Raw genomic sequence first — 9,641 nt, forward strand, 5'->3', positions numbered from 1 at the left:
GAACTGGACCTTCTCTGTAAAGATAGATGCATCTCAGGTTTATCAATAAAGAGACTAATTCCTTAAAACTCACGTGTAAAACTCAATCTCAATTCTCTAAATATAATATGACACATAATAAAAAATACATATTTTCCATTTTGGTTGATTGCAATATGTTTATTACTATTCAAAAATACTTGCTTACAGGTGACCAAAGTTTCATTTTTCTTCATTTGTTTGGGAAAAGGTCACAAAATGTCACAATTGAAAAATGAGCGAACATTTTCTTCCACATTCTCACGGCGTGTCACTCAACTTAGTAAATGTTAACACTGACAGAAACTTTTTCATCCACCAAGACAAGTCAGCTCAAGCTTCTGCAAGGCCTCATGTCTCACTGTAAACTGATTTTAAATGTTAACGTCCTTTGCATTACCGCTGACTTATCATCACGCACAAATTGGAGAAGCTTTCTGAATGGTATGAGTTGTAGCTGCACAAAACAAGATTGTCTAATATGTGGTATCCATCATTTCACACTTGTAACAGTTTGAGTATAAAACTCACTTAAAAAAAACCCGAGTTTTACAACCAAAACAAGATCACACCTCAACCAGCAGCACTAAGAATCTCACTGGAGTTTGACCTAGACAGAATTAAAGAGAAAATGTGCCACTTTTTTTCTGGATGTCGAACATTGTGGTTGAATACAATCCTCAGTGCCTGCTGTTAAAAGCTGAAAAGAGTGCTTTTCCTGAACCTATGGAGTTATTTAAAGTGACCTGGTTGGATGTAAAGAACTAAAAGATACATCTCTTAATTTGATCAAAAGGGATGAGTTGTATGAGTAAAATGCTTCCCGGAGGACTCAGATTACTGGGCCAATATAGCGCACACTGAGGGATTTATAGCTTCAATTAACATTTACAAGTCAACACTGATTGGACCTCAACATTCAAGGTGGCACATTTTCCTTTGAATTAAGGCTTGAATCTGTATTGTTGATATATGAACGTCCAGTCTGCAAAACACTTGCTCTGTCCTGACGTCTGAAAGTGCAAACAGCCTCAAACGTCATCCACATTTTCAGATGGCACACCCAAACCATGCTGCTTTCTTTCAGTGAAAAGAAACAAAATCATATTTCAAACAAGTGCAAACACTAAAGAAGTAAGTTGGTCAGCAATAGAAAAAGGTAAAGTGATATCAGGCAACTGGTGAGAATATTTCAAGTTGAAAACAACAACTCGATCAAGCGATAGCAAGTCTCGCAATGCATATAAACCCTGTGTTTACACAATATGTGTTAAGTAAGCAGAAGTCAGACACTGTGGAAAAAATACTGCAATGTGGGATGTCCACTCACGTCTAGAAAAAGTGTGGGATGAAAGGAATAATCTGACAGGGATGTGTCTAAAAGGTTGTGTAACCACCCGTCAGAGAAGGTGTTTCCAGCAGAATGAGAGTGACAGAGTCCTTTAAGAAGTCTCTCCTAGAGTCTTCACGGCATCCTCTGCCTCTGAGTCTATAATGAGTCTATGATTGGTCAGTTTTTGAAGGCTCCACAGCGGCTGGCTCGACAAATGAAATCTTTCAGCAGGTCGCCGTTAATCTGCCAGAAAGCGGCGGTCTGGGTCACCTCGGTCAGGTGGTTCACGCAGAACTTAAAGCAGAACTCCTCCAGGTCCTGAAGGACAGAGATAAGAGCACAGATTAGAAAAGGTTTCTTCATGTTGGCCCCATGTTCTTTTTTTTTTGGAGAGGCTTTAGGGCCGTAGCGCAATAACTGACCGGTTTGTTCACATCTTAATATCAGGGAAATAACAAACCAAAGTCCAGAGCATCAGAAATGAATGCAGTTTCCCAGGGGATAAGCATGTCTTATTGGATTAAAATATGTAATAATCATAAGCAAATAATATATCTGATGCGCTCCTTGTGTGTGTCTGCATGTTACAGCATCTCCTACTCACCTACTTCTAATCCATTTCCTTATGTAGCAGCAATATGTTAGCTTCCCTATTTTTTCCTGCTCCTTATCTTCTCTGTACCTTTGATGCAGCATTGCTGTTAAGGTCCTGCTGTGGTATGAATAAACATTTTGATACTCAAAACAAAGGATTAGAAATCAATTATTTTCCTTTAACTATGTGCCGGCAGGGGTGCTCTGATACAAACAGGTGGTAGTTGGTAGGCTGTCGGTGACCTCTGACCTCTGCATCGTAGCGCACCGCAGCCGCCAGCAGCGAGAAGGCGTTTTCCACGGTGATGCCTCTCTTGATGATTTGTTGACAGAGACGCTTCAGGCGGTTCTCACAGTAGGACGTGGCCAAATCCAGCAGCCCTGAAGGAGCAGAGATAATAACATGGTAAGTTAAAGGGGCCTGTTATGCACATTTCCAGATTCATATTTGTATTTTGTGCCTCGACTGTGGCTTAAATGTTCAGAAAGCTCTTTATTTCACTCATACTGCCTGTGCTGAAACACCTCTTTTCACCCTCTGTCTGAAACCAGAGCCCAGTCTGCTCTGATTGGTTAGCTGGCCGGCTCTGTTGTCATTGGTCAACTGTTTAGAGATGTCCCACCCCTTAGACTATCACTACAATGTGTGGAGCGCTGACAATAGAAGCCTGAGCTTTACATATAAATGTCACTATGATCTTGAAGTAAATAAAGGAGTCCAATGGAGGGGTGTCAGGCGGTGTCAGGGGGATACATGCACAAAAATCTGTATAACACACTACCGGAAAGGGAAACCCCAAAAAGCATAATAGATCCCCTTTATAACAACCACCATTCAAACTAAAGCCAGTAAGGGTGTAAGGTGGTTCTGACCGATAGCGTCCTCAGGAGGCAGCTCCACAGAGTCGGTGTAGAGGAACTCCAGGAAGGAGCGGTACACCGGGTAGGAGAACTGATCTATTTCGATCACCTCCTTCATGTCTTCGTTCCAGTGCGACTGGAACATGGACCTGAAGTGTTCACACCTTCAGGAGAGAAACTCAAGTTACTTCTTTCTGTTCTGGTAAAGTTCATGGCTTTGACGGACAGCCGTGAGATGAAGTCCCTGACCTGATTTTCAGAACCGCTTTGTGCACGGAGATGTATTTGCCGTCAACGCAGAACTTGAGGTCGGCCGTCTCCGGGTTGTCAAACTCTTTCTTCAGAGACTGAGCCACGGTCAAGAAGTCATCGTGCTCTGCAGGGAGGAAGCACCAACGCACACACCCACACACACATCAGGCTGCAGCATCAGGAAGATAGAACAACAGCATATGACTCTTATATTACACCAACAGAAACCGAAGGATCACAGATAGCTTGTTTCTTTTCATGAGGATTTTTTTATGTGTTCATAGCTTTCTTTTTTTATTCAAGCCTGTGACTGTTATGTTACAAAACCAATAAAGATAACATTTAAAATAATCCCAAAATGAAATGCTAACACATCTCAGATGAACTGAATTTACAAACATGTGTTCAGAGGCTTCTTTAGTTTCATACTGATGATATTGTGCATGCTGGGACGTCTGAGTGAATAAGAAACAGATGTGTCTTTCTTCTCTCTTACAACAGGGGAAAAAGTCAGGAAAAAAAAGTCAAGTTAATAAGTAAATAATTACTTGGGGTTTAAATGGAGAGGATCTTTCAAAAACATGGAAAATAGTCTTTAGAAACCTACAACTAATATGAGGTTTATGTAGTTTGCACTATTGTCATTCTTTGTATGTATAAATATATTGCATTTGCATACATTTGCATGCTGGACGAGCCTGGGAGTTTTTTTGCTAACAACTATGCTGTAACTATTGTGCATTGAACACAACCAACCTTCACATTGAGTCCTTTAATAACGACTATTTCTACATCCCTAGAAAACTGTCAAAGTGCTCCTGATGGCCAACAGTGTGTCTCCTGAGCAGGTGGCCCTTGTATGGCAGCTAATGCCTGTGTATGAATGTGTGTAAATGCTGCTTCTGAGGGGTTGCAATGAGTGGAATAGAGGTGTGGAAATGCAGTCCATTCACCAGTTACCAAATGAGCCCCTTGTCTTACCCATGGAGAGAAGCCTCCACATGACTGAGGGCGTGGCGAAGCAGGCAAACACATCATCGGTGCAGGTGAAGTGTGTGAGTTGAGGCAGCACTATGGACTGGCCCCTGCACTGGCCCCACATGTACACCTGACCGCTCTGAGTCTTAGCGGCTGAAGTGTGTGTGGAGTGGCAGGCGGCGACCTCCACGATCCTGCAGGGAGGACGAGTGGAGAGTAAGAGAGGGAGAGGCAGGGAGGAGAGGAATTTGTTGAGCCTGTGGTGACGCTCACCGCTCCTTCTCCGTCATGATGAGCAGCGGGCTCAGCTGGTTGCTCTTGTTGCCGGTGCCCAGCTGTCCGTAAGTGTTGGACCCCCAGGCATACAGCAGCCCCTCGTCTGTGAGAGCCAGAGAGTGGGCATAGCCGGAGACAATCTGGAGGGGGAAACAGAAACTCCAGATGTAAGACTTAGTGTGAACCAGCTAAATCTAATACACACACAGGAACATCACACATTTTAAAGCTAAATCTGCTTTGGGATTAATAATAAAGTTTTGCTAACTTTAAAAAGGTCCCCAATCTCTTAACTGTGAAGACTTAATTGTGTACCTTCTTGTATTCTTGGTAAGACAAAAGAAGGTATCACTTTCGGTTACTTCTGAAATAATAGTATATCACTAATAGGATTAAGGAGGTGGAATTTAAAAACCTGTTTTGAAGTCTTGAAGAATCCTAACAGGAGTATTTATTTATTATTTTACTGAAGAACAATCAAAGTGTACCTGCAAACTGCCTCTTCATGAGCGACACAGTTCTACATTAAAACAACTAGGGTTAATTGTCACGTCTGTCTATGCTGTGCTCTTCTGTAATCCTCTTATCCTCTTAAGGGGGAGGTCATAAAAAGGTGACGGAGCATACTTGTTTGTAGAAAGTTTAAGAAGTGTTAGGGATTTATGTTTTCAGGTTCTTTAGGAAAAGACTAAATTGGTTTAGCAACTCCTAATGGTTAATCAGGTGGAGTAGATATAATAAGCACTATATTATTTCTTTAGTGGATGACCTGATTCAACTATCCTAGAAGAAAATGACATTATTTAACCACATTTCCTTTTTACCATAAATGTGTCATTTTAGTCTCAGGGAATTCATTTTTTGAAAAAGGTCTGACTTTTAACTTTCAAAATCGAGAAGAACTCTGAATGTCTTTCTCTTAATATAACCCCTCTCCATTAGAAATCTATATTGCGCTAATATGCAGCAGTGAGCATAGGTGAGATGAGAATCTTAAATATACACTGCCCGGCCATTCGTTAGCTTTGATTACGGCACGCATTCGCTGTGGCATTGTTTCCACGAGCTTCTGCAACGTCACAACATTTCTTTCTGTCTTGCATTAATTTTTCGCAAAGATCTTGTATCGATGACGGGAGATTCGGACCACTGCGCAAAGTCTTCTCCAGCACATCCCAAAGATTCTCAATGGGGTTCAGGTCTGGACTCTGTGGGGGCCAATCCATGTGTGAAAATGGTGTCTCATGCTACCTGAACCACTCTTTCACAGTTTGAGCCCGTTGGATCCTGGCATTGTCATCTTGGAACATGCCCGTGCCATCAGGGAAAAAATCCATTGATGGAATAACCTGGTCCTTCAGTATATTCAGGTAGTCAGCTGACCTCATTCTTTGGGCACACTGCTGAACCTAGACCAGACCAACTGCAGCAACCCCCAGATCATAGCACTGCCCCCTACAGGCTTGTGACCTTTTTTTTGGCCGGGCAGTGTATGTTTTGGTGAGTTTCTGATCTCTAACCTGCTGCACACATAAACCCTGCAGCACTGCAAGGCGGCAGGGAGTCAGCTGGTTCCCGTTGTTTCCGAGTCCGAGCTGCCCGTTCCCGTTGTAGCCCCAACCGTAGACCTGCAGAAACACAGAGAGGTCATCAGAGCTGTGGTGGAGGCGGATAGCCGTGTGTTTACAGCTCCAGTTTACTTTAAACAGTCACCTCTCCGTTGTCCACCACCGCCAGAGAGGAGGTCTGCCCGCACACGATGCTGACGGCCACTTTGTTCTGCAGACAGCTCGACACTCTGCGGGGGGTCGGCTGGTTCGCTGTGGAGCCTGAACCCACCTGACCACAGTTGTTGTAGCCCCATGCATATACCTGAAGAAGAAGAGGAACGGTAGACAGTTATTATGACATTACACAAAATAGAATCTATCCGCACATGTACCCTATGCTATAAAATGCACACTTTGATATTCCTTAAGGGGGACTGCAACCAACACCAGTATTTAAACGATGTGACAGCAATGAATGCATTTTATAATGAAGTCTTTTTTAATACTTATCCTAAGAGCAATGATAGTGGATCAGATGGGCTGATGATTGGGAATTAACTACAGTAAATACACATTTCATGCTTCTCCCTGAAGGTCTGAATAAGTCCTACATGTGTCGCCACGATTCAAAAACAAAAAGAGATCTGGTTGCTTTTGTGTCGGCAGGAAATGTTGAAAAATATATAAGCGACTTCACATTTTGGTGATATTATTTGCTTTTTTGATTAGCGTTGGACAATAAAATTGATACCTTCACTATTGGTCCCAAAACAAATGAGTGTCCTGGAAAATCAAACTCTAATCTCTTCTGTTTACACATTTTAAGCACAGTATATAAAACATGTTGTTGTATCTGGGAACCAGCAGGATAGCAGCATGCTACAGTACGAAACGGACGATGTTTGAAGTATTTTGTTGCACAATAGTGTACTTTCAGGCTGTTTTCTAAGTTTTTCAGCTCAAACGGATCAACTCCTGCTCAGATGGTCTTTATGACTCAGCGCAGCCTCTGGCCAAATCTGAGTCACATGCCTCATTAGAAAGGTTTCACACAGGTCCCTGCTGCAAACACTCACTTCTCCTGAGTCAGTGAGAGCCATGGAGTGGTGAGAGCCACAGGCCACCTCCGTGACTTTCTTATTCAGCAGGTTAGCCGACACGAGCACCGGAGCGACTCCTTGGTTGGTCGTCCCGTTTCCAAGCTGGCTGTAGCCGTTATGACCCCAGGCGAACAGCTCTCCATCTGAAACCACAAAACGATGAGTCACTCTGCAGCACTTTTTAATCCAAGAGGAGGAATAAGGGTGTTTCTGTGCAGCTACCTTCTGTGGCCAGCAGGATGTGGGGTCCGCTGCCGTAGCTCATGCTCACCACCTTCCTCCCACTCAGGAAGTCCAGCTTCTTGGGAACAATGGTGCTCTGACTGTCCCCTGTCCCCAGGCAGCTGCTGCAGTTCAGCCCGATCACATACACCTGAGAGAGGAGAGAGGAGGGACAAAAGAGAGAGAGCATGTAACAGTGATAAGCCGAGTAGAGGAAGCCTTTTTGAGCCGAGTAGGTCCCAGGTCACATTCCAGAAACACAAACATCAGGCGGTGCTGATAAGAGCTAACTGTAAACATCCTGATACAGAGAGGTGACAACACAAGGACAAGGAGCACAGGCCTACAGCTTGTTTTCATATTTATATAGAATACTTATTAAATGATCCATAGATTTTGATAAATAGCATGAAAAATAGATACATTTTACTGCTGATTTTGATCTTTTTTTTATGAAGCTTAACTTTCAAGATGAAACCTATTTATGTCTGGGAAACAGCAACTAATTAAGGAGCATGTTTGCTGACATGTTGCATCTGAAGGGTTGTCTTCTTAAGGGCAGCAGAATAAACTGTAAACACTATATTATGACATATGTAATCCTTATAAAGTCCTTATAGTGCAGAGTAAGCCAGCACTTGCCATTAATACAGACACACGGAATAAAAGTTATTTGGAATTAGTAAGTCCAGGAAATAGTAGTAGTAATAATAGGGTTTTTTATAACAACAAAAAAGCCCAATTAACTTAAATGAAATCAAGTTTTTCATCATGCACTTGGATTCTTTGTTCACAGTGAAGGCATGCAATAAAAAGTGTTCTTAAAGAGTTCAGGGAAACTAATTGATATGCAAATGATCAAATTTTAAAAACCACAATATGCTGAACACAATAACAGGAACGTGAAACTTGTGAGTCCAAGAGCCTCTTACTCTTAGTTACGCACCAGTAAAGATGGCTTCTCTATTGCATGATTAACTCCACAGCACTGTTTTCCCTCTGACGCCTCACCTCATCATCTTTAGTGATGAAGATGGCCTCATTAGCAGACGTCCCAAACACGCAGGCTTTCCGTATCGTGGAGAGCTCCTGGGGCCCCATCAGACTGAAAATGGGCCATTTGGTTACATCCACCATGACGCTCTCTGTGGAGGGGGGTGAACCTCAGTGCAAAGGCTGGGAGGGGGACATCGGCAGGAGGAGGGTTTGGGGGGGGGGGGGGGGTCAGAGCTGCCAGCGCTGCAGTCACCGCTGTGAGAGGGTGTTAAAATAAAACGCACAGTCAGAGAGCATCAAGGACATCTGGTAACCTTTACAGTATCAACATTATTCAGTGAGTCAAGAATCCTATCTTCAAAATTGGAATACTTTTAGGACAGACGGGCTTCAAAGACACAGTGATGTTCAAGTGTGTTCACATAATAACAGCGATTTAGTTAACTATTTAGAGGCCCCCAAATCCAACAAATAATTTCAGAGAGATCTACAAATGTCCTGATCCTGACAGGATTCACCAGCAGATGGCTCAGTTACAGTTACATGTAGAAACCTGGAGAAAACAAGTAGTATGCAAACCCATTTTTATCCTTAGACCATGAACTAGTTAGATGGCCGTGTTAGGGCTAATTTGAAGTCGGATGTTGGACCAAAAGTGCATATGAGTAATTAAATGTGTAAACTAAAGATGACAGTCTAGTGTTATAAATGTATTTTTATAAAGTCAAATCATACATTTTGCTGTTAAATGTCGCTTTTATTCCACTGTGAGCGTAAGTGCTAATACACTGAGAGGTGTCACCTGTTTTAGATTGTGGTTTTTAACCGCTATAGTATTGCCTGTGTCACTGAATCTGTTATTGGTGAAAACAGCTTATGATCTCTGAGAGGATTAAGCATTTCTGAGGAATTAAAGGTGTTGAAACTCACAGATTGCATGTGTCACACCACTATTGCCTATTTTAAATCAAAACAGCAGCAAACATGGACCTATTCACTCAGTTAGTCTGTTAATGTTGGCCATTGTTGCAAACGCATTATTCAGCACTGACACAACAAAGTGAGTCTAGAGTAGACTGATCCGTGTTGACAGCAACACTTATCCCTGACAACTTGCAGTTTAACCGCTTTCAACGCTACAGAACAATAACATTATTTGGTTGAAATTACCTCTTAAGCGTGTAAGTTTCCGGTGGTTTTGGGACTCACGTTCTCCCAGGTTTGTTGGCGGGATTTCCGCTTCTTTCTGCTGCCGCTGACCGAGGCTTATTTGCGGAAATGTGGAGAAGAAATAAAGCCACGTGATCAGAAGACCAAAGTAATCGATCGCAGATTTAGTTCAGCTGGAGGGATCGATCTGACTCCAAGCTCTGAAAGGACGGTATAATCAATATTCGCACGAGGAGATTTTCTTTTTTTTACACTAAAATGATTTTCCAGAACTTTCTACCAAATGTTATC

The 9,641-nt window shown here is 42.6% G+C and overlaps 1 protein-coding gene across 5 annotated transcripts; it reads right to left on the reverse strand.

Moving 5' to 3' along the window:
* Positions 1-131: 131 nt before the first annotated feature.
* Positions 132-9,455, reverse strand: LOC134867060 (RCC1 and BTB domain-containing protein 1-like). 5 transcript variants are annotated; one of them, XR_010166111.1, is made up of 13 exons: positions 9,351-9,455; positions 8,196-8,435; positions 7,185-7,335; positions 6,939-7,105; positions 6,026-6,184; positions 5,833-5,940; positions 4,310-4,452; positions 4,040-4,230; positions 3,056-3,182; positions 2,819-2,970; positions 2,196-2,326; positions 1,956-2,063; positions 132-1,669 (listed from the first exon to the last, which is right to left on the reverse strand). XR_010166111.1 is itself a non-coding variant. In XM_063887347.1 (13 exons), exons 2-13 carry the CDS (start codon positions 8,319-8,321, stop codon positions 1,636-1,638), a joined length of 1,632 nt encoding a protein of 543 aa, XP_063743417.1. In that variant the 5' UTR covers positions 8,322-8,435; positions 9,351-9,455; the 3' UTR covers positions 132-1,635. The 5 variants fall into 5 exon arrangements, 4 of the variants coding, with proteins under 4 accessions (XP_063743417.1, XP_063743418.1, XP_063743419.1 ...); XM_063887347.1 differs by having other exon boundaries at positions 2,161-2,326; XM_063887348.1 differs by lacking the exon at positions 1,956-2,063.
* Between the last annotated feature and the right edge of the window lie 186 nt (positions 9,456-9,641).

The sequence above is a fragment of the Eleginops maclovinus genome, chromosome 7 (assembly GCF_036324505.1).
Source record: "Eleginops maclovinus isolate JMC-PN-2008 ecotype Puerto Natales chromosome 7, JC_Emac_rtc_rv5, whole genome shotgun sequence".
Classification (NCBI taxonomy): domain Eukaryota; kingdom Metazoa; phylum Chordata; class Actinopteri; order Perciformes; family Eleginopidae; genus Eleginops; species Eleginops maclovinus.

Coding starts and splice junctions, on each gene's coding strand:
- LOC134867060 (XM_063887347.1), bottom strand. CDS start 8,321: ATGGTGGATGTAACCAAATGGCCCATTTTCAGTCTGATGGGGCCCCAG. Junction 7,336..8,195: donor TCATCACTAAAGATGATGAG/GTGAGGCGTCAG, acceptor CTCCTCTCTCAG/GTGTATGTGATCGGGCTGAA. Junction 5,941..6,025: donor CGGTGGTGGACAACGGAGAG/GTGACTGTTTAA, acceptor GTGTTTCTGCAG/GTCTACGGTTGGGGCTACAA.